General features: G+C 58.6%; 2 protein-coding genes and 1 pseudogene across 6 annotated transcripts in view; 2 read left to right on the top strand and 1 right to left on the bottom strand.

Moving 5' to 3' along the window:
- IFT140 (intraflagellar transport 140) overlaps positions 1 to 25,472 on the bottom strand; it is a 76,973-nt gene that overhangs the window by 8,032 nt on the left and 43,469 nt on the right. For 4 of the 5 annotated variants that reach the window (XR_005836150.1, XM_040635561.1, XM_040635564.1 and 1 more), the window contains 6 exons: positions 5,354 to 5,531; positions 4,709 to 4,899; positions 4,279 to 4,374; positions 3,616 to 3,967; positions 2,625 to 2,753; positions 2,334 to 2,516 (listed from right to left, as the gene is read on the bottom strand). Coding sequence is in view for 4 of the 5 variants with exons in the window: in XM_040635561.1 (XP_040491495.1) it covers positions 2,334 to 2,516; positions 2,625 to 2,753; positions 3,616 to 3,967; positions 4,279 to 4,374; positions 4,709 to 4,899; positions 5,354 to 5,531 (1,129 nt within the window). In the remaining variant the exon portion in view is untranslated. The remainder of the gene's footprint in view (positions 1 to 2,333; positions 2,517 to 2,624; positions 2,754 to 3,615; positions 3,968 to 4,278; positions 4,375 to 4,708; positions 4,900 to 5,353; positions 5,532 to 25,472) is intronic. The other variant, XM_040635563.1, reaches the window with a different exon arrangement.
- LOC121104074 lies at positions 7,781 to 7,900 on the top strand (annotated as a pseudogene).
- On the top strand, positions 9,203 to 24,537 carry TMEM204 (transmembrane protein 204). The gene is made up of 3 exons (XM_008696720.2): positions 9,203 to 10,057; positions 14,299 to 14,454; positions 23,800 to 24,537. Exons 1-3 carry the CDS (start codon positions 9,778 to 9,780, stop codon positions 24,042 to 24,044), a joined length of 681 nt encoding a protein of 226 aa, XP_008694942.1. The 5' UTR covers positions 9,203 to 9,777; the 3' UTR covers positions 24,045 to 24,537.

Here is a 25,472-nt window from a genome sequence, read left to right as displayed (position 1 = left end):
CAGCGGCGTGCGGGTGCCACTTCCGCGTGTACAGTGTGCTGAGGACGGATCCCAGGCCCGGGAGCCGCTGGGTCAAGGGCCTGTGAGTTCTCCTGGAAGTGGGCACTGCCTGCCGCAGTCGCACCCGGCCTGAGCCTGTCTGCTCCCACGATGGTCTGGCGGGTCTGCTGACCTCTTCACCTTTACTGGCCTAACTCAGCACAAATGGTATCTTCGTGAGTTTTCATCTGTATTTCTCTCTTTAGGGATGAGGCTAAGTATGTGCTGGGACCACCCACATTTCCTTCTTAAAATAAACTGTCAGTCTTTGTCCTTTCCTTTCGAGTGGCTGGCAACCTTATGGGTTCGTAGGAACTCCCATACCTATTTGGAAAATTATACTTTGGGATAGAGGTATTTATCTTTACTTTTTTTATGGTGTTTTTTCCATGTGCTATTTTCAGATTTACATTTGGCTGAATGGATCAGTCCTTCCCACTGGCATTTGGGTTTTGAATCATACTTAGAAGACGCCTTTCCTCTCTTGAGATTGTACAAGACATCCATGGTTTCTGGTGGAGTGGCGGCTGTTTTGCTGACACACATCTCAGACCCATCTGGAATTTACTAGGACGCAGGAGATAAGTAGGGTTTACCTTTGTGTTTCCCCAAGTGGCTGCCTGGTTGCACCAACCCCCTTTACTGGATGGCTCATGTTTCGCCCAAGGCTGGGAAACGGTCCTCTGCACGTACGAGAGACGCGTGTGTAAGTGGCTCTATGTCTGGATTTTCTAATATTTTCTGCTGACCTATAAACCCGATCATGGACCAGACCCCAATTATCCTGTCATATATTTTACAATTTGGGGGCATAATCACCTCTTGTTAATTTTCTTCCAGACTTTTCCTGACTGTTCTGGCTTATCTGGTTTTCACTGCAAAACTACAGAATCCACTCATCTGGCTCCCAGTGGTGTTTCTCCTGGGATCAGATTAGGTCTGGGGCTGCCTTAGGTAGGCTGGACACGTGCATCTGCTGGGTCTTTCTAGAACACGTGAAGAATTCTTGTGTTGCTCACCAGTGAGGCACTGGACTGTAAGCGTAATTCTGGCTACTGGAAGAAAGAGCTTTCAATCCGGACAGGCTAATTTTGCATGTCTCTATTCAGTGCCTGTCAGGGAGAATCCTTCTACTTAAAGAACTCTATCGAACACTAGAAACAGTGCTGGCAAGGATGCGGTGGCATGGGAACGCTGTGCGTGGCTGGGCAGACGTGTGCTGGGGCAGCCACGTGGAAGGCCGTCTGGAGGTCCCTCGAACAACTGGAACAGTGCCCAGATGATCTGGCAGTTCGAGCTCTGTGTAAACACCCGAAGGAACTGAAAGTGGGGTCTGAAGAGATACGTGTACACCCATGTTCACAGCAGCGCTGTTCACAGGAGCCAACGACTGGAAGCCACCCCGTGTCCGCAAATGCGCAGACCCGAGGCAGTGTACGCACCAGTGCAGCATCACAAAGCCCTAAAAAGGAAGGACATTCTGGGGCGCCTGGCTGGCTCAGTCGGTTAGATGTCTGACTCTCGGTTTCGGCTCAGGTCACGATCTCAGGGTCGTGAGATCGAGCCCTGCGTCAGGCTCTGCGCTCAGGTCTGAGTCTGCTTTAGAGTCTCTCTCCCTCTCCCTCTGACCCTCTCACTTGTGCGTGCAGGCGCGCACGCTCTCTCTCTCTCCCTAAAATAAATAAATGCATCTTAAAAAAAAAAAAAAAAGGAAGGACATTCTGGCACCCGCTATCACACAGACAAACCCTGACGACGTGACGTTCAGGGAAACAAGCCGGACCCAGGACAAATCCTGTATGATTCCACTTGTATCTGGTCCTTGGAGTCACACGTAGACACAGAAGGTAGATGGAGGGTGCGGGGGCTGGGGCATGGCTGGGGGGCTGGCGTTTGATGGAGACAGCACCTCAGCTCTAAGACAACAGCAGGTGCACAGAGATGGCTCTCACCACAATGTGAACATACCCGACACCACTGAGCTGTACTCTTGAGAACAGTGAAGATGGTGAATTGTACGTCCTGTGTACCTGACCACACACACACACAAAGGACAAGTTCACCTCCCTGGTTCTGGTGCGAAGACATTCATGAAATGGGCACGAGGGTCCCCCTGGATTGGCCGTGCGAGGCAGACCTGTTCCTAGCGCTCCTTCACCCAGGCCAGGTGGGAGCCACGGCTTTCTCGTGAAACCGTAACCATGAGACGGTGAAGCCACACCCATCGCGTCCGGAAAAGGCGGCCCCCAGGCTTGGGTGCCCAAGGGGGTGCCGAGGGGGGCTGCCCACCGTACCTTCTTTGCGGCCAGCAGCAGCTCCACCGCCTTCTCGTACTGGCTGTGTTCGATGAAGAAGTCCGAACAGCGGGCCAGGAGGGCGGGGTCCGACCTCTCGTCCAGGTCCTCTGCTATGAGCTGCAGGGCCACGAACTGCTGGGTGGCGAAGGCCAGCTCCAGAGCCTTGGAGAAGTGGCCGGCCTGCGGGCGGAGGGCGCTCTGAGCAGCCGCCCTAGCCACGGGTCCCCAGAATGCCCGAGCGTCCCCTGGCAGACACGGAGGCAGGCCCTGGGGCCCCCCCTTGCATACCTTGTGGTACAGCATGACCGCCCTGTCCACGTGCTCGCCCTTGTCCTCGTAGTAGAGCGCCGCCTCCGTCATGTCCTCGGGGGAGCTCAGCAGGGCCAGGTTCATGAGCTGGTCATCCAGGCCATTCTCCTGTGGGGGCCGGAGGACGCCCAGGGCTTCCTGTTCGGGTCTGCTGAGGCTGCCCTGGGGGAGCCCACCGCCCCCACTCCGGCACGCTGCTGGTCCACGTGACTATGGTTCCTTCCTTCCTTCCTTCCTTCCTTCCTTCCTTCCTTCCTTCTTCCCTCCCTCCCTCCCTCCCTCCCTCCCTTCCCTCTTTTCCTCCCTTCCTTTCTTTCTTAAGATTTTATTTATTTGAGAGAGAGTGAGTGGGAGAGGAGACACAGTACAAGTAAGGGGAGCAGCACGCAGAGGGAAAGGGAGAAGCAGACTCCCTTCTGAGCAGGGAGCCCGATGCGGCACTGGATCCCAGGACTCTGAGATCATGACCTGAGCTGACGCTTCACTGGCTGAGCCCCCCAGGCGCCTCCATGATGATGATTTCTAACCAGTGTCAGAATGTCTCATGGAGTCTCTGTACCAGAATTTTGGGGGCTTCCTTCTTTTTCCATTAACAGAACATTGCTCTCCGAGCCCTGGGTTGGAACACTTTCACGCATTCAGAACGCCCTTCCTGCTGTTTATAGGCCAGGAGCAACGAGCCAGCCTGAATGCTTGCTGGAGAGACATGGGACTTTTCAGCAAGAACTCAGAACTCAGCACTTGAAAAACCCCACCGGGGGGCTGAGACCAGGGGGAGGAGGAGCAGTCACTGCGACAGGCACAGGCGTGGTGGGAACGGGCCCCTGGGGTGGGGGACGTGCTGCTCACCATACAGTTCTCTACATTTTCTGTGTGAAACGTTCTTCTCAGAACGTGGGAAACAGCAGGGGCCCCTCTGTCCACCTGCCTGGCTTTGACCGTCGAGGCTGCGTGCCCGCTGCCCGCCTACCTTGCACAGCCGGATGGCGTTGTTGAAGGCCTGCGCCCGCGAGTAAAAGTGCACCGCCTGCCTCACCTCCTCCTGGCTCTCGTACTGGCGGGCCAGGTGATAGGACGCCGCCCAGTTTCCGCTCTCGTTGGCTATCTCCGCAGCCTGGAAAGAAGGCAGGGGGCCCTGGGGCTCTGTCTCCGCCTCCCCACACCCACAGGCCGCACAGGACGCTCCTACCTTCTGAACGTTGCCCTGGAAGCAGTAGATGCGGACCAGGGAGAAGTAGTCTTGTGCCAGCTCATAGTAGCGCAGCGCCGCGTCCATGTCGGCCTGGCTCTCCAGGTACTGGGCCCACCACCGCCACAGGGTCCTGGAAGGAGCCCATCAGCCCCACTCAGGGCCTGCGCCCCCTGCAAAGGAGCCCCGGGTCCCCAACGCCACCCTCGGCGCGCCTTCACACGGCCAGCAGCCAGGAGGGAGCGTGTAAGCCGGGTGACTCGGCCAGGAGTGAGGTCCCGGGGTCTGGAGGAAAGGCCCTGCCCTGACAGGCTGGGACCAGCTTCCAGGGAAGGGTCGGTGCCTCGCACTCTCCCATGGGAAGCAAAGGAGGGAGGCCCCCGGGCCCCACAGCAAACCCACGGTCCGCCCACTGGCCACCTGACGTCCAGTGGCGACACTCACTTGTCCTTCATCTTATTGATGTAGAGCTCCAGGGACTGCAGGTCCTCCGCGAGCATCCTGGGCACCTCAAAGCGGTGGGTGTCTGACTTCTCATAGCTGCAAGAGGGGACAAACAGCGACTCCTCCCCACGGTCTCAGCACCGCACGGCGGTGCCCAGTGGATCATGGTGCTGCGGTGGCACCGCCCGAGACCCCATGCCCAGAGCCCTGGAACCCGGTGTGGGCTGGGAGGGGGACCGTGTCTGAGGTTCTCCTGGTGGGACCGAGCTCAAGGTCCCCCGCAGACCCGGAAGGTCACCACCTGCCCCAAGTCAGTGCCTCAGTCTAGACGCTTCCTCCAAGCGCCTCTACGGCCGCCTCACGGGGCGAGGAGGAGGCCCGAGGCAAGCAGGCCCACCCCGGCTCAGCCCAGACGGGGCCCCACACTCACTAGCTGAGGGCCAGGCCGAGGTCCGCGCTGGCCTCCAGGTGCCTGGCGTAGCTGTAGTAGGTGGCACGCAGGTGGATGCGGTCATGGAGCTCCGCGACTTCCACGGCCTTCTGCCACTGGTCAGAGGCCTGGTACAGCTTGTTCAGGAGGTCATAGCGCCCACACGACCGGTACAGCTGCTCGGCGTCCTCCTGGAGATGGGGGCGTGTGCATCAGCCCTTGAGCTCCAGGAGAGCTGCCCGTGCGCCCCTGCAGGCAGCGAGGCCACACACACGTGAACACGGCATTCCGTTCCGCGGTGAGAAAGCAGGACGGACTTATGCGTCAGCTGGGAAGGCTGGGGGGCTGCCCTGCATGCTGGGGAGGAGACCCTGCCCGCCCCAGTGTCCTGTGGACCAGGAGCTGACTCGGGTGTCTGCCTGCCCCCCTCCTCGCAGAGTCTGCCCCCACCCCACCTGGCCCCCCAGGTGCTCAATGGGCCATGAGCTCATGCATGTGCAGGAGACAGGGAGGACCCGCGAGAGGAGAAGCCTCACTCTGCTTTTTGACTCAAACTCCTTTGCAGGGGTTTCTGTTCCCTGCTACCGAGTGACCCAGATACCCAGACGCCATGGCCTGGCCACGCCAGGGCGGTGCCCGACTCACCAGCATGCCCAGCTGTATGGCCAGCATGGCCACCCTGGCCTCCGGCTCTGGCTCCCGCTCAGCCTCCCGCAGTGCTCGGGCTCCACGCGCATGGCCCATGTTCCCCAGGCACACCTTGGCGACGTCCAGCCGCTGGGTCTTCACACACATACGCGCCATGTTCTCCCAGACCGCCTCACTGTGCCAGGGGACGCGGCAGCTCCGTGAGCTTGCAGCCCTTGCGCCCCTGCCACCCTGAGATGCGTCCCAGACGGGCTTCACCGGCACAGCGACATGGCAAACCAGGGCCCCTACCCCTCCCTTGGCTGGAGGCCACCTGTGTCCGCTGCAGCTGGTGGGGACGGATCCTCTCAGACCTTCCACACACCCACTTTCCTCCCTGCTTTGACGGCCGTCTGCTTCAAACATTCCTCTGCAGCGCACCTGCCTGCATCCTCTGCTGAGCCACGAAGGCACCGGAGCTGCCCTCCAGCAGGGGACCCACAGGGAGAAGGGGCTGTACAGGCTTCACACCCCAGTGGACCTGGGGAAGGGGGTGGGGGGCCTCAACCCTGATGCCCCTGAGGACAGAGGAGACCAGTACATGATGCCCAGTGTGGGGTCTGCTGGTGGGTCCCTGACCTGGGCTGAATAGAAGTGGGGGTCCTGGGGATGATCCTGCACGTCCCCACGACTCTGTCCTTGTCCTCATGCTCATGGGCCCCTGCAGGGCTCCACGCAGCCCCAGTGGGGGAGGTTTGGAGACATGGGTCCATTCTCCCCATATTAGCCTTCTGGCAAGTTCTCTCCTGCCGACACGGACTGGGGGCTCCTGACCTCCTGAAGGTTGCCGACTCCTGTGAGTCTGGAAACCTCTGTCTCAGAGCAGCTGCCCCTTGGGAAACAATGCTCCAAAAACTGAGGAGTCCCAGTGACAGCAGGGTCCCGTGGTCACAGTCAGATCTCAGGAGTCCTCTTTCCACTCACAGAACTGATGGAAAGCCACCACCTCTCCTCCACCAGGCGGACGAGCAGGTGGGCCAGACGCAAGCCCTTCCCTGCTCCCTTTCCAAATGGGTCCTGTGTGGGAACCTTCTTTAAGATACTCCGCTCCCCAGGATTTCAGGGACCCATGTGGGGGTGTGGATGAAGCCTCGCGCCTCTTCTGCCTCCACACCCTCTCCCCACCCTCTGCTGAGTCCAGCAACGGGTGGCTGATACCTGCCTACAATTCAAGGGGAAAACCTGAGTGAGCAGAGAAACGGGCAGCCATCCCAGAGCCCTCCCCTGACTCGGTTTCCTTGTGCCTCCTTGGGCGAACACTGCTGGGCCTGCTGTGTGCATGAGTGGGGCGGGGTGCTAGAGGTGGGTTGCCCCCACCCTGCCCTCTGAGCCGAGCCACCAATGACCTCCAGCAAGTGGGGGGTGGGGGAAGCATGCGCTGAAGAGCAGCCACTGACCCCCCCCCACCCCGCGTCCCGCTGGGAAGGCCCTCCCACCGGGCCCAGGCTCTGGCCTGTGAGCTCCACCACCAGCCTGGACGCAGGACCTGGAGCTCTGGGTTTGGAACAGCTGCCAGCCCACCACAGCTCCAGCGCTTCCTGTCGTCCCCGCCCGCCAACTCACATCTGCACCTCATCACCGTGAGAGGCACAGACGTCAGAGCCCATGGCTGCCGAGGGGCTGGCCTGAAGACGGCCCCCCTTCCTGGAAAGCCCTTTCTTGAGAGCTGCCAGAACCGGTCCCAGAGGCCCCTCTTCTCAGGCCTGCCACTCGGGCTTGCAGGGTTCATGGCCTCCTGGTCCATCATGCAGCCCGAGCTTCTCCGCTCCGAGACAAAGCTCCCACCCACCCGGCCATCATGTGCAGCAATAGGGCAAGCACACAGGGCCCTCGGGAGGTTTGGGTGCCTGCGGCCCCCAGCTAAAATCTGAGGGTAGTGGATGGGGCAGGGCCTCCAGACATCACCTGGTCGGGGAGCTGGATAGAGCTGACCCAGTAGCCATCAAAGACCACCCAAGGATAAGTGATTTAAATAAATAAAGGGGAAAGCTGATCCCTCCAAGCGGAAGTGTTGGGACAGCCTCCTTATGGAGGTGACCCACTGCATTGTGTCCTTAGGGACTCTGAGTGGTCCTAGTCCTTCTGGGAGAAGGGGGCCATGTGCAGAGGGCTATGAGTGCCCCCTTGAGCCCCCAGGAGACTGGAGCAGAGACGGGACAGCAGGACACAGGCCAAGGAGAGACGGCAGTGGCAAGAAGTAAGCTGATGCATTTGCTACAAACTGCTGGAAAAAATGCTGAAATAGGCCAAATCCCTCAGGGAACAGAAGAGATGATTCTCCAAAGACCCCTGTCTTTCAGGGACATAGGCTTGGTGGTGCAGGGGCCACCCCTTGGCTGAAGCAGGTGCAGAGCCCCCTAAACCATGATCCAAAGTAACGGGAGCTGGGGAATAGTCTTGCTGTTCTGATTCTGTGATAATCAGGACAGGCTAAACACATGCTATGTTAAGACCATGCATGTGTCCCCAGACCTGGGTCTGCTTTGATCAGTGCTGGTGACAGACCAAGTCTGATTTATATGATGCATCTTTTTTTTTTTTTTGGTAAGATTTTATGTATTTGAGAGAGAGAAACAGCAGGTGCATACACGCAAGAGGGGGAGGAGGAGAGGGGGAGGTTGGGTAAGAATCTCAAGCTGACTACACCTAGCACAGAACCCGACGCAGGACTCGATTCCATGACTCCCAGATCACAGCCTGAGCGGAAACCACGAGCTGGATGCTCAACCCACTGAGCCACCCAGGCGCCCCTATGAAGCATCTTATGTGGGAAATGCCTGTGACTCTAGGTATCTGATCACCCTCGAGAAACGACAGCATGGCAAGTGTTAATAACTTTTGAAGATAATCATTGCTAATTTGATGATCACCAAATTGCCATTACATGAATCATAAAACCAACCCCCCACCCAAAAAAAGCCAAACAAAAAACCCCACAAAGTAAGGGGGGCCGAGGCTTCCTGGGCACAGGGCCTGTTCTGTGTCAGAGTCGCCGGAACTATCTGGGGCTCCAGAAGCAGGAGGCGAGTGGGGTGCAGGCAAGCCGGGGGACCAGGCCAGGCCCAGCATGCTGGGCTCACCTTGCAACCTCTGCGACCTGGGCAGGTGTGGGCTCCCCACACCCCAGCCTCCTCCCCTGTGACAAGGGCGCCTGGCTACGAGCAGGCAGCTCTCGAAGGCCTATGCGGTTGCAGCTCAGGGCCCGAGGGCTCTGACCGCACAACGTCCAGGCCATGTGTGCTAGGAAAGCGGAGTGTGGGTGCCCTTCTCTTCACGCATAGCCGCTTCGGGGCCCCGGCTGGGCGTGGCGTCTCCCAATAGGCCGGCACAGCCTCTCCTGTGTGTCTGCATGGGCAGAAGGCTTTGAGCGCCCTCACTGGGACATGGAGTCAGCACAGACACAGCCCGGGCCACAAACCACATTCCCTCCGCCCTCGGGTCTCACGGGGGACCTGCACTGCGTGTCCAGAACCCCACCTTCTTGCACCTCCACAATGACACTCTGGCCTGGCAGTTCTGCGGGTGTGGGCCCCTGACCTGCCACATCTGTGTGGCAAGTGGGGGCCTCTCCACCATGCCCGGCCAAGACAGACGGGTCTGTTCTGGGCTGGCATCCCTGGCCTTCCCTTTTGGAGAGGAAGGTGGGGCGGGCAGGGGAGGAGGGTCCTGGAGCAGGACTTCAGAAGGCCTCCCTGCTTTCCTAGCAGGAAACACATCCTGTTAGTGTCTGACTGCTGTGGCCTGGCCCCGATTTGTTGCAGTTGGCTACGCCCTCCATCCAGCTCACAAAAAACAGCCTCAAAAACAACCATTTCCTCTCTGCCGAGGGGGGGCTGCACACGCACATGCACGTCCCTGCGGCAGGCTCTCTGCTTTCCAGGACCGGCTGTTTCGTGGCAGAGGCACAGCGCAGGGGCTCACGCAGTGAGAGGCTGAACCGCCCCCAGCACAGCTCCCCGTGGCCCTGCTCAGAGTCCGGCTGCTGGTTTTGCTCTGTGGCGCTGGTTCTAAGGAGCGAGGCGGGACAGACCCCCACGTTGCGCCCACCTCTCCGGTTTCTTGTGGAAAGAAGAGGCCCTGCTTCCCAGGAAGACGGCGCACGCACGACTCTGGACTCTTGCTGGTGCCCCAGCTTCCTCCCCAGGATGGGCCGAGGGGCTGGCTGCAGCTCAGGCCTGGCCCTGCTCCAGGTGCAGGAGGCAGGGTAAGGAGGGCCCGAGGTGAGCTCACCTGCACCTGTCACATGGGCCTTCCCGATGCCGCTGAGAATGAGCGGTGATGTCCTCTAGCAGCCCCTAGCTGGTCTCGGCTCTCCCTGGCCACAGCAGCAGACCGGAGCTGGGACTTTCTCCACGACAAGCGGACAGCACTGGCAGCCAGCGATGACTGTCCAGAAACTGGTGGCCACGGCAGTGCTGGTGGCCCTGGTCTCTCTTGTCCTCAACAACGTGGCAGCCTTCACCCCCAACTGGGTATACCAGACATTGGAGGACGGGCGCAAGCGGAGTGTGGGGCTGTGGAAGTCCTGCTGGCTGGCGGACAGGGCCCGGGGAGGGTCGAGCCCCGGGGCCCGGCCCGGGCAGGCGGACGCACGGGACTGTGAAGCTCTGGGCTGGGGCTCGGAGGTGGCAGGCTTCCAGGAGGCTCGAGGCACCGTCAAACGTAAGTCTGCTTGTTTTTACACCTCCTTTAGGGCGGTCAGGGCCCGCTAGCTCTGAACGGCATGAGGTGGGCTTGGGGCGCATGTTTGGTGAGCCCTGAGCTCTGCGCCCACCCTCCCGGCGATGCCCACACCTGCCCCTGGCTCCTTTAGGACAGAATTCTTCCCATGCAGATATGGGGCTTTTCTCTGCCTCCATGCACAGGGAAAGGGCAGACACATTAACCAGATCAAAGAAGATCCGCTTTTCTTGGTGCAAAATACACCTTGTTAGTGAGTAAAATAAACTAGAAGCTTAAAAACACGTGGCTGAGTTCTGACTTCATTCCACAGTTGTCAGGGTCATTGAGGCAGGACTTCTGGGAGGAAACCAGCCACGGGCAGAGCGGGGCTCAGGTCAGCGGTTCTCGAGAGCTGAGCCCCTTGCTGTCTTGTCTTGGCCCTGCCTGGTCACTGGTGGCTGGGTCTGTTTACTGCTCTGGAAGGTGGGAAGCAGACTTTGACCATGGGGTCAGGTTTGAGTGTACAGGTGGGAAGGCTCACAGTGAGACACTTGTCACCTAACGTGTCATCTATGCAGTCACAGTGCTGACAGGCAGAGATCTCCCCGAGCTGAGTCTTTGAAGCTGTTGATGAGGGTCTAACTCACAGATGGGCAGGAGACAGAGCTCATCCTTTTGAGAACATGAGACTTTAGGAGGGGCTTTGCTAACTGCTCTCAGAGGGTGTCCACAAAGTCCTCAAGTAGCACAGGCAAGCTCTGTGCTCGGGGTGGGAATGTCCCCATCTGCCACGTGCTTTGAGCCCTGAACCACGAGGGAGCCGGGTGGGGGTGGCATCCAATTCCACAAAGAGATGGAGGCTGCAAGAGTCACGTGCTCAGCCAAGGTCCCTGGGGGGAGACAACCCCAGTGTGTCCACTCAGAGCCCTTTGCCGCGCAGCCTGTGGGGGGGGGTCTTCTGTTGGGGAGGGGCTGTTAACCCCTCCCACTTCCCTGGCAAGCAGGGCTTTCAAACTTTCCCACAAACTCTCAAAACTCAGTGTAACTGCACTTGGGTCCCACGGGACTTGCTGGGTCCTAGGACTGTCCTGACGAGTCTTGCAAGCCAGCGACCCCGTGGCTCCAGTGTGAGCTCTGTGCTGCCCTGACCCACAGAGCACCCCCAGCCCGGGCCTCAAGGTCAAGCAGGTGCCCTCCCTGGGCATCCACGTCCTCTGTCTCCTTGCTGAGACCAGGAGGGTACACAGGGTTGGGATGTGCTCTGCCTCCAGACCCCCCCTTTCCACCAGGCCAGCCACGTGTCCTGGCCACCGGCCTATGGTCCCTCCCTGACAACTTGATAAGCTTCCCATACGACTTCTATGACATCCTCACCACTGGTAATGCATTTGTGGCAGCTAAGCCTTAACCTCTGGGCATCGGTATTTGCCCCAACCGAGGGAAACACCATGGAAGGTTCTCCTGAGGGAGACCGGGTTGCTGACACACTTCTCACCTGGTCCGTGTGCGCGAGCGGCAAGGCGACAGGAGCAGCACGCAGGGTTAATCTGCATGCTGGCTGCCACACCTGCCGCCTCACATCAGACTAGCTCCCAGTCTCTGGCTCCCAGGGAAAACCCGAGCCCCTCTGCGCGACCACTCCGCTGGGTATAGGGATGGGGGAGGAGGGAGCGGGTGGCGCCTTGCCCAGATGCACGCTGGCTCAGCGCTGAACACCCCTCTACCCCGCACGCTCCACAAAGTCACCTCGATCTGAGACAGGCTGGTGTGTGGCTGCAGGCCTGACTCGATCCATCCCGAGCTCCCGGTCTCAGGCCTGAGAGTCGGGCCGTCCTAGAGACTCCACATGTCTCGGCAGGTGGGGGGGCGGGCAGCAGCCCGGGGATGGGGGACATGCTTGTCTGCTGTGCTCCTGGGGTCCTGGCAATGTCCTGCAGAGCCCAGAGTCCAAGCCACTCCGAGCTCACGGAGCACACATGATGAGGGAGCACCACCTGACATTCTGAACTCCATCGGGGGACTGTCGGATCCTGAGTGACATGCAGGGTCCTATCCTCCAGGACCAGGGGCATCTTTCTGCCCGCCACCAAACTGGTTAGCGTGCGGCTATCGTGATGGCAATCCCTGCTCTGGTGGCTTTCCTCGCTGCGAGGAGCAGTGGGCACTCGGCGGACGTGAGGTCCTCCTATGGCTCCTGAGAACTCCCAACCCCAGTCTGGGTCAGACTTGCTCTTGGGGGGTTTCTCATTGTTCCAGATTCCAGACATTCTGTCAGACACCCTAACCTCCTTTTCTAAAGCGATGTAAGGGGTGAGTAAACATGCAGTTAAATCTTGGGCACCCTGCCTGGAGGAGATCACTGCTCTCTGACCCCGGGGGGGCAAGGAGTCTCATCACCAAGGCAGACAAAGGGCACTGGGGCTGGGGTGCAACGGTGTGCATCCCACTATGCCTGGCCACAGCCCTTCGTGCCACGTTCTTGAGGGGTGCCACTGCCCAGGCTACGTGCATGGTGATGACAGCCTGTGAAATGCCCGCACACGGTGCACCCCCCCACCCCGTGGGTCCCCTCCAGGTGGCTGGCGGAGGGAGAGGGAGCGTGCCTCACGGGGCAGTCTTCTCACGCAGCTGGTGGGTCTGTGGGCCATCACTGCTTTATCCTTCTCCCTCCCACATCTTTGCATCCACGGGGCCAAAGGCTGATGGGGTGAGGATGCCACAGGGGGCCATGGGGGGCCAGGGTGTGTGGCTTGAGCTGTGCTCCGAGAGCACCAAGAAGGACAGAGAGCTGGGTGGAGGGAGCCAGAGGGCAGGCCACTCCCCTCCGTGCGAGTGTGCACTGCGGAGACTTCCCTCGCCTGGCCTGGGAGGCTGCGCTGGGGAACCTTGCACGTCTCTGGGCCGGCTGTGAACCCGAGTGGCCACTGTGCTTACGGCCCCTCATCTCTGAGGTCACACCCACCTCCCGGATCCGACCACCAGAGGGTAGAAGAACCTCAGTGTGTCACGTATTGGTAAAACTCACTGCAAAGAGTGCAGGGTGTGAAGACCCCAGAAAGAGCCCACGAAGAGCAGGCCCTCCACGGGGAGGCAGGCCAGCCAGTCTTCGACACACGGGGAGGACCTGCCTGGAGGTTGTCCTGACCTGCTGATCTGTCCTGACAGCAGGACCGGTTTGGTGTCCTGCACGCGTGGGTGGCCACTGGCTGGGCTGGCTGCACCTTGGATTCCGCCATGAAGACGGCATGGGCAGCCAGGAAGGTTCGGGCAAATTGGCCTGGAGCCTGGCTCTCAGCCCGAGTGGCCAGCTCAGGCCTGGGGAGGTGAGGAAATGTGGAGTGCTGGCACCTTTCCCTGCCAGGCCCCACTGCCACCCCAGCACCAGGAGCCCCGCGCCCGCCAGGCCCCGCCTCTGGCACCCCTGCGTTTACTGAATCAGGAGCGTCAGGGTTTCTATAGCAACAGCAACTCTGAAGAGCATAGTGTGAGCTCTTAGCCTGTGGGAGTGAAGCCCCCTGGGAAAGAGAGCAGTGTTGGGGAGAAAAGCCAGTGAGAGGGCATTACTGGCCACACTCACTGTCCACACAGCTCATCTACACTGCCAGCCAGGGCAAAAGCCGCCGGCCCAGCACGATGAAGAAGCTCAGTAGGTGGGGGCTGTCATCCTCCAGCGGCCCCTCTCTGCCCTCAGGGCCACTCTGACTTCCCAGTGGCCAGGCTTCTGCTGCTACAGCCCTGCCCGTGTCTGTGCTGGACTAGGGAAAGGCCTGGATCCACAAAGGGCAAGACCCCTCAGCCTCTGAAAGACAACGGGGAGGGGGAAGCTGCTCGACGCACAATGCGCAGGAGCAGCCAGACCTGGGGCGGGAAGAGGCCTAAGGCCTCGTTCGCTCCGGGCTCCTCAGGCGCTAATCAGGGGGTCCACCTGCCCACCTGCAGGCAGCAGTCACAGACACCGTGGCAGGCCACAGTCCTCTCTGCTCTCACGCAGAGGCATCGCAGGGGAGGGGACTGACTTCACGGCGCGGGCAGGCTCCTGCAGGCTGGCGCTCTGCTGCCCAGCACGCGGGGACATTGTCTCTCCGTGGGCCTCTCGTGACAGCACTGCAGCGCCCCCACCCCCACCATGGGAGTAGACAACAGGGAGCCAGGGAGAGCAGGTCGGTGAGGCACCGGGTGCAGACAGAGGCAGGAGCTGGCCTGGAGCTGACCACCTGTCTTGTCCCCTGTCATTCTCACAGTGCAGTTTGACATGATGCGCGCCTGCAACCTGGTGGCCACGGCAGCACTCGCTGCGGGACAGCTCACTTTCGTCCTGGGGCTGACGGGCCTGCCCCTGATGTCGCCCGATTCACAGTGCTGGGAGGAGGCCATGGCTGCCGCGTTCCAGCTGGCGAGTGAGTACCCCTGGGCCTCGGGCCGGCAGGGCAGCCACACCCTCAGTCACGTGGGGCTGGCAGGCCCATTGCGGTCTTCTAATGTCACTGCGACCCCCATGGGTCACCCTCACATCTTTCGCCTCGGGCAGAAGCAAGACAGAACCACAGGTGGGGGTTGCTGAGGATGCAGCGAGCCCCCGGCTGCGTGTTTCTGTTTGCCCACAGGCTCCCGCCCTCTCCCACTGTAAGACAGGGTGCTCCGGGTGCTGGCACTCTAGGCTCACGTGCTTGCTTTCCAAAGTCTGCGGCATCTGCTGTTGTCTTTGCCCATCTGCAGCCGATGTGGCTGGAGGCCTGGGCTCAAGCCCCTCCCATGATGGAGCAGCAAGCCTGCCACGGGCAGGAGGAGAGCCCCCACCTCAGCCCGTGCCTTGGCCGCCTTCCCCACTAACACTGTGTGAACAGGGAGGTCAGGGTGAGCACGAGGCTCCAGCCAGGGTCATCTGCACGCCCCATGACCAATGCAGCTTCCTGGGACCCCGCCGAGGTCAGCAGCAGGCCCTTCCTCATAGCAGCACAAAGCACCGAGGACACGTTAGCACCTGAGCACACACGCCCTGTCCTGGCTCCCACACCCAACGGCCCGTGCCGCCACACGAGCAGTGGGGTGGGAGGCCACACCGGCCAGGCCCTGGGGGTGTCTGTAGGGTGAACCAAGAAAGGGCGTGGGCACATCCGTGGTCTTGCAAGGCTGAGAGTGGTGGTGGCAGTGGCGTAAACGAGAGACGGGATTGTTTCGGGAAGTTGGGCACAAGTGGCCACAGGAGACACAGAAGCTGTCCACATGACCCCAGGGAGCAGAGGGGCTTTGTTGCTGGCTTCCCCTCCCCCATGCCTCCCTCTTGCTGGCTCAGTTTTAATGACTGTGGACACCTGGGGACATTCAGGTTTTCTGCAGCCCACTGGGGAACGTCTGAGCGGAGGTCCTATGCGGGGATGACGTGGGCCAGGGTGTGGGGATGTGATCCGCCAACCCACCTGCCTCTCCCACTGGTGGAGAATGGCAGCGTGTCCCAACACTCAAGGTACAGTTTCAGCAGACCCAGTAAAAGAAACGGCAGGAAGTCTGAAGTGAATCATTCCGGGAATAATGGCCCCTGGCCCTTATCTTTCTGGAGAATGAGGCTGACAGACTGGCAGGAATTCACATGGTGGAAAGTGACCCTGGTGGGAATCAGGAATTGGAAACAGGCCTTCCTGTGCCTTTTAATAGAAGGCGGGTGGTCCTGGGCCAGTCACTTCCCCATGGCCCAGTCACCCACGGGGCCCGGGAGTGCCGAGGGCCAACCAGGCAGTTTCCAGGAAAGAGTAGCTGTGGGGCTGAGGGAGCTGGACACGCGCCTTGGCTGTGTCACCTGCAATCCATGGGAACGGGGGCAAACTGCCAGCCTACTGGCACCTCCATCCGTCCCCACCGGGCTGGTCTTGAGAAGGAAGGAGGTGGGTAAAAACATGAACATCCCAAAGGACAGTGACCATTCAGAACATCACTCCTCTGCCTTCTGCTGACCTTAGGGCCATAAGGCAGAAATGGGGTTGTCGGCTTCACTGAGGCTGCCCACTTCTGGCGCATGTCTTATCTGAAACTCCATCCCTCCCAGAAGGAAGTTGAAGATTAAGAACAGATATTCAGGCATCAAAGAAATGAAAGGAACAGCTCTTGATCCTGAAAATAACTCCTTGCAGTAGAACAAATGGACCACAGCATTTTTTATCTAGAACTATTGGGAGAGAGACTGGGTTTGGCGTCAAATCTTCCTTCCTAGGAACCCTCATTTCAGAACAAGAGAGTGTTGCTTCCAAATCAGCCGTTTTTGAGCCAACGGAGATGGGGAGCCCTGTGAAGGAAACGTGAGCTGTCTGGCAGCAGCCTCGGGTGTCCCGGGGCCAGTCCCGGCTGACTGCAGACGGGTGCAGCCCTTGCTCACAGACCGTCAGACCGTCAGAGGCTCTGCACGCTGTTCCACAGGCTTCTCCCGAGGCTTCTCCCGGAGGCGTCCCACCATCACTCCCACAGGTCTGTTTTGCCCAAAAAGGAAATGCACTTGGCCCTGTTTAGACTTGTTTCATTGACAAACAGTACAGAATGCAGCCGTGTGTCTTTCTTCCACCACACTGCTAATTTTAGAGTTAGGTTTTTTCCTGTGCTCCGGTCTGCTTTAAACAGTCAGGGAGAGACTGAAGGGCGCCGGGATATCCTGTCCCAGGAGGGGAAATGCCTGCTGGTACCTGTTATGCAAGCGAACCTTCAGTCCCCAGTGCTGGGGCCAGAGGGTGGGCAGCGGGGAGAGAAGGTGCTGACGAATTCCCGGGGAGGCCGGACAAGCTGGAACCAGCAAGGACGGCAACCCCCCGCCCGCTCGCCGCTCTTCCTGTCTGGGCACCGGGCCTTGCTCCTCACACCTGCTCCTCCAAAGGCCCTGTCGCAGGGACGTGCGGGGCCCCGAAGCTGTGTCCTCCGACAGGTCACCGCCAGCCACTCCACCTGCCGCATTCTGCCATGCTCGAGCAGTCACACCCTGGAGTTCCCAGCTTCCTTGCACAATCTTCCAAGCGTAATTTTAATTTACCTTAAAGTCAAAAAAATTACTTTGTCCCTTATCGCACCCCAAGCTGAACATCCCTGTGCAACAGCCCATTTTCCCTATGACGACGGCTCCTGTCGGGACTGCGGTGGCTGGCAGAGGAGCCAGGAGGATCTGTAAGGAAGACCTGCCCATGCGGCGGCCGATGGGCTAACGCCCCCCGCCCCCGGCCGCATGCGAGCAGCCCCCTCCCACAGCCACGCGCCCGTACGGTCATCTGCACACAGACCCGTCCCCCGTCCTTTATTTTCTTGCTTTGGCCGACTTCTGCTCGTCCGAGTCTGGTCTCACTGCCGTGTGAACCAAGGCACACGGTCATCCTGGCCTGATTACTGCCGGCGCCCTGGGACCCTGCGTCACACACCCGAGCGACGCCTGGAGCAGGGCAGGCCAACGAGGGCAGATTTGGCAGGCAGCGTGCCCGGCGGGCACCTCAGCGTGAGGCTCCTCTGCTCTGGAGGGGTCCTGAGCGCACGTGGGGCTGTCCCTGGGGCGTCTAGGTGCCACGTCAGGTTCAGAGGCCCTGGATGAGCCACCTCATCCCTACGCTCCTGTAAGTGCCGGCTCTGTCACGCCTACGGCTGTGACTACCCTGACGTCCCACCGTGGGCCTGCTGGGGACGCCGCACCACAGCGTCAGCACTGCTCTGTGCTCAGAGTCCATGCCAGAGCCCCGCCAGCAGGCCTGTGGACCACCCCGGCAAGTGGCTCCCTCCTGTGGCTCTTCAGGTGCTCACGGCCCCTGGGCCCCGGCTGTCGGCTGCGCAGGACCGACTAACCAAATTGGGTCCCAGGCGAGCATTTTTAGGTGGGACAATGTCATGGTTGTTCCGGGCTCCACTGCGGGCCCACCGCCATCTTGCAGAACTTCAGTCCAGGCTCCTTGTCAATCGTCTGAGTGACCCTGCAGCTAGAGCGTGATCGCCACCACAAACGTTTGGTTTGGTTTAAGTACAAGGCTACAGCCGACTGGCGGAGGCCTCGGCCCTGTGTTGTGCTCTGCGTGCCTTTGAGGTGGCCCCGGGCTCTCCTTGGGAACCCTCTCCAATGACTCCTCACCTCCTCTGGGGGGGGTGAGCAACAGGCCTGAGCTCACGCCACGCTCCCAAGCGAGTGAACTCACAGGTGTGAGGTTCTGGCCCTCGCCCCTTGATCGCTGTCACTTGGCACCGCAGAGTGCTGTCCCCCACACACGTCCTGCAGCTGCTGGATGCCAACTCTCACAGGCCGGCTCCCAGCCTGGCCCTCCTCCTAACACGAAGCCTCCCATGCTCCAGAAGGATGACCGTGGGAGCAGAATCATCGCACAAGCTCCTGGGCTCCGCGACTCTGGCTTCTGGAAATCAGACCATTTTTTCTCAAGGTAGCAAAACTTACAACACCCTGAGTACTCTGTGCCCCTGAGATTGCTCACATCGTCAGACCTCGCGGGGCAGTCGGGTTGGTAAGTGGCAGCCGTCCCAGTATCTCATGAGCCAGTGGGGATTCTGCGGTTTCCGCACGGTCAGAGATCTTCTCATAGGAACATACAACTTTGTTTTTCACAATAAGGCGGTGCTCAGCTTGGTCTGGACAGTGTGCTTTGGCACCTGCTTCCCCAGCGCCGGCCTGCACCCCAGCCACACCCCGCGTTTTCCCTTCACTTCCACGTCCTCTGTGCTGCTCAGAGCAACAGCATGTCATTTGGGAGCTTCAGCTCCGTGGAAACATGACCAGATCCACTGTATGTTTAGCTTTTCCTTTCCCAGAATCCCTCCCTCTGAGGAGGAACACGCTGATCCCATCACTTTGCTGCTCACAGATGCTGGGACATCCCAACCATGGTCGTGCCCTGACATGGGCCACGAGCTAGTCTGCTCTGTGAAGATTCTCTCCAGAAGCTGTCATCACGCCTGAGCCACAGGCGCAATGCGAGGCAGGTGTGCTGTGCGGAGGTTCAGGGTTCAGCCCCATGGTCTCTCCTTGTACCACCTGTGCGTGCTTGACCGCCACTCCCACAGGAAGGCCCTGTGACAGGCACTGAAGCCCTCGGAAGCAGGCAGGAAGGAAGCGAGAGGAAAGGGACGCTCTGCAGGCTGAGCTGTGATTCACAGCGCCCGCGTGGCCAGCTCACAGGAAGGGGCTGTTTGCTTTGGAAACAGAAATTCATGAGGATGGAATTGACTCCACATGCAGAATTCAGGGTGTTTGCTCAAAGTCTCCCCTTGCATGTTTCTGGACAAACATGAACATCACTGGGAAGTTTGGGGAGAAAAGTCTTTGGGACAATTCTGAGGGGGCCTCCACACCAGGACGTGCCAGAGACAGGGAAGTCCGAGGTTGAAGGCCAGGCTGGCCCGGGTCTACTCCCCACACCCCTCCTTTCTCCCCAGTAGGAGAATTTCATGAAGCAAACGCAAGTTGGATTTCAGAAGAATGTCTACATAATGGCAGTTATCTAGCACCACGGCGGAGGCTGGAGGTGGCCAGCAAGGCCATGTGTCCATCCATGTCCCTGCGGCTTTTCACAGCTGACACGTGGCACACATGGGAGATCCTCGTGCACTGCGTGTCTGTGCAGCTCGTGTCACCCCCCGGGGCCCAGGTGGGACCCACCTGTCCCTGTGTTGCCCCGACATCACACCCACCCGCGCAGCTTGGGCTCCTCTCGCCGTTCAATGCCTGTGCCACTGTTCTAGTAGGTTCCTTGTATCTTCCTGGTTAGGAGAGGCTTTTTCTAAATTCATTTTTTTAATGTTGGGGAATCAAGCCCTTTCTCTGACTGTATGTGTTCTAAGTTGCACTGAAACAAAGCAAAAGCCAACACTGGTCTTCACACAGAGGAAGTCACGTAAATGTGAATTCTTTAAACCTTTTTTCACATAAGGATTCAGAACTAGACTCTCTTTTGCACTTCTAGAAAAAAGAGCCAAGTGAGGTGCAGCCTCTGAAATGGGCCAGAGAAGTGAGACGCACCCCAGACGGTGCTGGAAACCCGCCCGGGGCCGCTGACGGCCGGGCGGCCAGTAGTGCTCCAGATGGGCAGATGCTCTCCAACTCTGTCTGTCGGGCTCCGCGCAGATACTGAGCCATCACCTCGCGGGATGTGGGTAGCTATGCTCAGCTCGTGTGTGCACCTGTGAATTCATAGTCTTATCCATCCACCCATCCCTTTCATCTGGAGTACGAAAAATCCTTCTCTCAGCAGGGAAGCAGCTCCACGCTCTGAGTTTGTGCACGTTGTAGGCAACAGAGCCAAACATAAGGGAGAAGGTAATAAACAGACTAAGACAGCAGCAAAATACTACTACCCTATGTTCAAAAATACACCAGTACACGACACTGACCTTAAGAAAATAAGTAACAAGACGGTTAAGGGACCTGGTGGTGCTGGCCAATATAGACTCAGGACAGAGCCTACATCTTGCCCTGTGGCCAGGCCCCTGTGTAGGCTCCTGAGGGGCCCTTGCCACTCAGGGCTGGGATGCTGGGAGGCCCCCCGTGGGGTTCCGGAAGCCGGCAGCTAGTCTGCCCACATGCTTTGTCGACTGGTGCCATGAGTCAATATTTTCACTGCCGGGAGTTCAGAGTGTCCATACAACGGGGTCTCTTGGTGTCAGAGGCCCAGCCAACACCACTCTCTGGCAGGGTCTACGTGGGCCTGTCCCCACTACGCCGCTGGTACGGTGCTCCCTGGCCTAGGAAAAAATTTCATCTTCACCACTCTAAGAAGAAAGCCAGCTCCCCCAGGATGAGTCAAGCATGCCTCCACTGAGCCCACACTACGAGCCCTCCTCGTAGTGCGAGCAGCTCTGCTGAGCACACGCACATGGAAACTAGCGAATAGCGTGGGAACCAGCACATCCCGCTGCAGTGGCAATCATGGCGAACGGGCCCTGTCCCCCGGTGGGCTCGGTCACTATAAAGCTGTTCATCACATCTCCTTCCCCAAAGGCCCACAGTGCATTCAATTTCGCACCATGGGATCTATCTGGGTTTGTCTCAGACAATTCATTAGGTGATTCCTGGATGACCCTTTGGGAGGCTGAGCTGGAGTGGGGGTGGGGGGCACCCTCCAGCCATGGGGACGCCAGCAGGGGAGGGGCTGAGCCCGAGCGAGGGCAGGCCGAGTTGTGACTGGACCTCCAGGCTGAGTGCTGCTGGCAGCCCTCCTCCCCAGGGCTGGTCAAGCACAGGGACAGCAGTACCAGCAAAGGCCCGGAGAGGATGGAACTTGGCATCTTGGAAGAGTGGAAAGGTGCCGGTGTGGCCATACCGTACCGGAGATGGAGAGGGGAAGCCATGTGTCGGGGGCAGAGATCTGAGGCCAGCGAAGGCACACAGCCCACAGTGCCCTGCACCTGAACAACACAGGGGCCTTCTCCTTTCTGGCTCTGGCTCCTTCCAGCGCTGGGCCAGCTCTGCACCAGTCTTCGTGGAAACGTCTCATCTCATGACGGACTTCACAGTACCCTGTCTTTACTCACCAGTGTGGTCAGTCAACCCCAGTTAGCCATGGGGCTGGGGAAAGGTTGTTCACCCCTGCAGTCTGCCCCCACACCTCGCCCCCCACAACAAATGATGTTGCAGAACTGGGGCTCAGGCCGCATATCGGATTTTAAAATATCACCGTAACCAGTGCAACCCCAATTGATGCTTGGCAAAGGGCTAATACAGACTTTGACCACAGGAGCCGTCGGGGTGAGTTCCTTCCCACTGCACTGCCCTCTCTGCTCGGCCTGGCTCCCTGCCCGAAGGCTCCCACCAGCCTTGCAGCGAACACCTGTCCCCCAGCCAGTGCCTCCTCACTGTGACCTCAGGTAGAGGCCAGAGTGCTAGCTGGCTCTCATGCGCGCTCCCCTGGCAGGCAAAAAATGCCCAAAGACACAGAAATATGAGGTGGCACACGACGTACTTTCATTTTCATGGCACAAAATGGATTATCACTCCTTTCCCCATGAATGCAAACCTTGATGCCACAGAACCGTGAGCAAGGGACAAGCTCTTCACTGGGAGAGAAATGCCAGAAGTTTCTTTTTGTCAGTGTGCATGACAAAGAGACTTAGTTATTTTTAACAGAAAGGAAGCATCCAGAAGCTTTCTGTGTATAAAAAGCTCCACAAAGTACTGCAGAGAATTACCACGGAGATTAGTCACCACCACTGCTGTTGAGCACATGACCGAGGTGGATACACGTTAAATTCATACTTTGTGGAAGGGACAGTGACAATGAGACTGAACCGATTGTGCCTGTGAAAGCCCAGCCCTCCCTCCACCCCTCACCTCTCACCCCTCACTAATTTGTAACAGCTTCCAGAACCATGAGGTGGCACCACTGTGGCTCAGCTCCGGGGCCACAGGGGTCGTGCATGATCTGGTTTCCTGAGGAAAGCAGGGGAGGCTGTGGGGAACGGAGGGACCAGCATGAACGGAGGACGGATGTCACGGCACAGGGCAGGGGGAAGTACTGCAGTGGGAGGCTAGCCTGGCCAGAGCCCAGGGACGAGTCCAGGAGGGGCTGGAGGGTTCCATCTGGACCACTGCGAGAGACTCTGTCCTCTCCAGGTACTTTGGGTTCCAAGAAACAGTTCCCCCAGGTTACCACCACAGAGGGTGGGGTGCTGCCTTGGCTGCCCTGGCCTCTGCTTCTGCCCAGCCCCCTCACCCTCACCAGCCACAGCTCCCGCTCAGCACTGCACCTCCTTCCTGCCTCATGTGTCTCGTCCGGCCCCTCCTGGCTGAGGGGTTGGAGGCCTGCGCTGGACCAGCCTCCTAGGCAGCAGGACAGCGGGGCCTCTCCGTCTCTGTCGGGGCTCCCAGCCCTGAACTCTAGCAAACGTCAGTGCCCCATTATCCTAGCCGACAGGTTCCTATTGCAATAACTAATAAACTGTGAAAGGAAGTGACACCGTGGTGCTAAGTGCTAACAACGTGAGGAAGCCAGGTTCCCTGAGGTCCACGCAGGACTCTGTCCACAGTCAGAAGAGAAGGCTGTGGAGGGGAAGTAACCAGGAGGAGGGGATGTGGGGGTGCAAGGGAAACCACAGGACCAGGTGCAGGGTGTGGAGGCGAGGGGAGGCAACAGCAGGAGAACTGGATGTGTGTGCAGCCCTGCGTGCCCCCCCCACCCCCGCCCAGAGCACGTGGGCGCTGGGCACTCCGGAGGTTTGAAAGAAAATCTCTATCTCCTCTAGAAGCGAACAGTAATAACAAGAAAACTGCTCAGAACAGGACTGAGTTAGATACCAATCTGAGTTGTTTCTAGGTAAGATCTAGACAATTTGTGTCTACTTTCATTTCAATGAATTAAGTGCTTCTATGAGCCCGCGAGGAGCTCACGCAGAACTGCTGCTGGACTGGTCTGGGTGTGAGGGACAGGGAGCAGCAGTGTCACCTCCATGGGGAGGGTGGCTAAAAAAATGGCCCAGCCCTGGCGGACCAAAGGAAGAGAGCGCTGGGACCGGGCTGTGTCCTTGTGGAGCCCCCCCAGGAACTATTCCGTGCCAGGATTAAGTAGACGCACACCAACCCTCCACAGCCATGCAAAGGTCACAAACGCACACAGAGGCCCAACGCAGCGCAGCTCAACACTGACGTGCGGCACGTGAGTTGGGCTACTGTCCGCTGGGGCGGCGACGCAGGGAAGAAACGGGAACTGCACTTCTGCAGCCTACAGCCCGTGTCCAGTCTTCTTCCTCGCTCCAGCAAGGCTTTCTCAACACTTCTCTCTCGTCCGCAGGTTTCGTCCTGGTCATTGGGCTGGTGACATTCTACAGAATCGGCCCATATACCAACCTGTCCTGGTCTTGCTACCTGAACATTGGCGCCTGCCTTCTGGCCACCCTGGCAGCGGCCATGCTCATCTGGAACATTCTTCACAGGAGAGAGGACTGCATCGGGCCCCGGGTGATTGTCATCAGCCGCTCCCTGACCGCGCGGTTTCGCCGTGGGCTGGACAACGAGTATGTGGAGTCACCGTGCTGAGCCTGCCTGGGACTTTATCACTATCGCTAAACAGTACAGAAACGGAAGGGCTGTCTGTGCGGGCGATTCGTATGGTTTCCTATATACACGCGCACGATACACAGCTATGTTTACTCCGTCATATATGATATATTCTGCGGTTGTATTTTGCCTGCGCCACCCTCCTTCTGACGTACCCACGATCCGGCTTCATTTTCACGCACATTCCAAGGAGGAGACCAGCACCTGAGGTGCGCGGCCAGCGGCGGCCAGCTCGCTCTACGCCTTGGCCTAGGATTAATTTATTCTGTACCTGCCGAGTGGTGGGTCCTTGGTCATACTCACTTTGGTAAAGCAGAATACCCAGGAAGATTTTCTGGAACTGTGTGTGGTCTTCCTCGAGTGACTCAGAATTTACAACCAGATGGTTACGGCTTTATGACAGGATTGTGTTCGTAATGTCTGTTTTGCTCCTGATTAATTTTCTAAGTTAAAATAAAATGCAAACTTCTCACCACTGTGTCAAATGTGTGTTTTATCCATCATACTGCAACATGGGTGAAAAGAAGTTGGTCTATTTTTCCGTCATTTTTGTGGGTTGGCAGGAAGAGAAGGCTTGAAACATTTTTCAGGACCTGGTGGGAACACAGCTGTGGGCCCTCACGTTTCCATTCGACTGTCTCTGATGCCCACGTTCCTACAGACTGGACTCTGGCCCTGAGATGGCAGATCAACCAGCAGAGTAAGAGGGGAAAACGTCTATTTGTTTAAAGAAAATTCAGAGAGATTGCTTTATGTTTTCCCCTATAAAAATTTCCAGCCTAGCTTCAGCCAGATGCTGGGTAGTCTACCGATGGCCTTCACGATGCCACAGTGATTCCAAACAACCCTGGTCTTAAATTTGGAAGAGGTGAATCAGCTCTAAGACCGCAGGCACAACAGAAAGCATCAACGAGCTTTCAAAACCGGTGCCACCCCCGCAAACCATCGACTGCCGGACCACATCTGTAAGGACAGTCTGCCACCTGCACCCGCCTGGATGCTTCCTGATGCGGCACGGCTTGACCCCACTCCACCTGGCGGCAGTGATTCCCAGAAAACTGACACGGGGGCCTGGCCGGTGGGTACCATGCAAAGCCAGGGTCCGACCCCAGGCCCGCTGGTTGCAACCCCCATATGAGACTGCCTCCTGCTAACAAATGTTCAGCCTTGCTGCTTTCGACCTTCCAGAGTGTGGTGATCAGTGTGGAGTTTGTCTCCAGCAAGAACAAACAGTGGACTGGGGCTGGTGCTTTAAAAAACATAAAGCAACTGAGAATGACCGAGAAGCATCTATGGCCTGACTATTTACAACAAACTTATCACACACCGTAGAAGTACCCAGATTACGCCTGACACCAGCACACGTGTGGGAGCATTCAAGTCTGACCTTCCTCCCTCTGAGCCTCT

The sequence above is a fragment of the Ursus maritimus genome, unplaced genomic scaffold (genome assembly GCF_017311325.1).
Source record: "Ursus maritimus isolate PB19 unplaced genomic scaffold, ASM1731132v1 scaffold_2, whole genome shotgun sequence".
In the NCBI taxonomy this organism is placed as follows: Eukaryota; Metazoa; Chordata; class Mammalia; order Carnivora; family Ursidae; genus Ursus; species Ursus maritimus.
This window is presented reverse-complemented; position numbering and strand designations above follow the sequence as displayed.

What these genes read in the sequence shown, in the direction of transcription:
- TMEM204 (XM_008696720.2), top strand. Translation starts at nt 9,778, where the DNA reads ATGACTGTCCAGAAACTGGTGGCCACGGCAGTGCTGGTGGCCCTGGTC. An exon ending in GGCTCGAGGCACCGTCAAAC is followed by an intron (nt 10,058 to 14,298) that starts GTAAGTCTGCTT and finishes TCATTCTCACAG; the next exon opens with TGCAGTTTGACATGATGCGC. An exon ending in TGCCGCGTTCCAGCTGGCGA is followed by an intron (nt 14,455 to 23,799) that starts GTGAGTACCCCT and finishes TCTCGTCCGCAG; the next exon opens with GTTTCGTCCTGGTCATTGGG.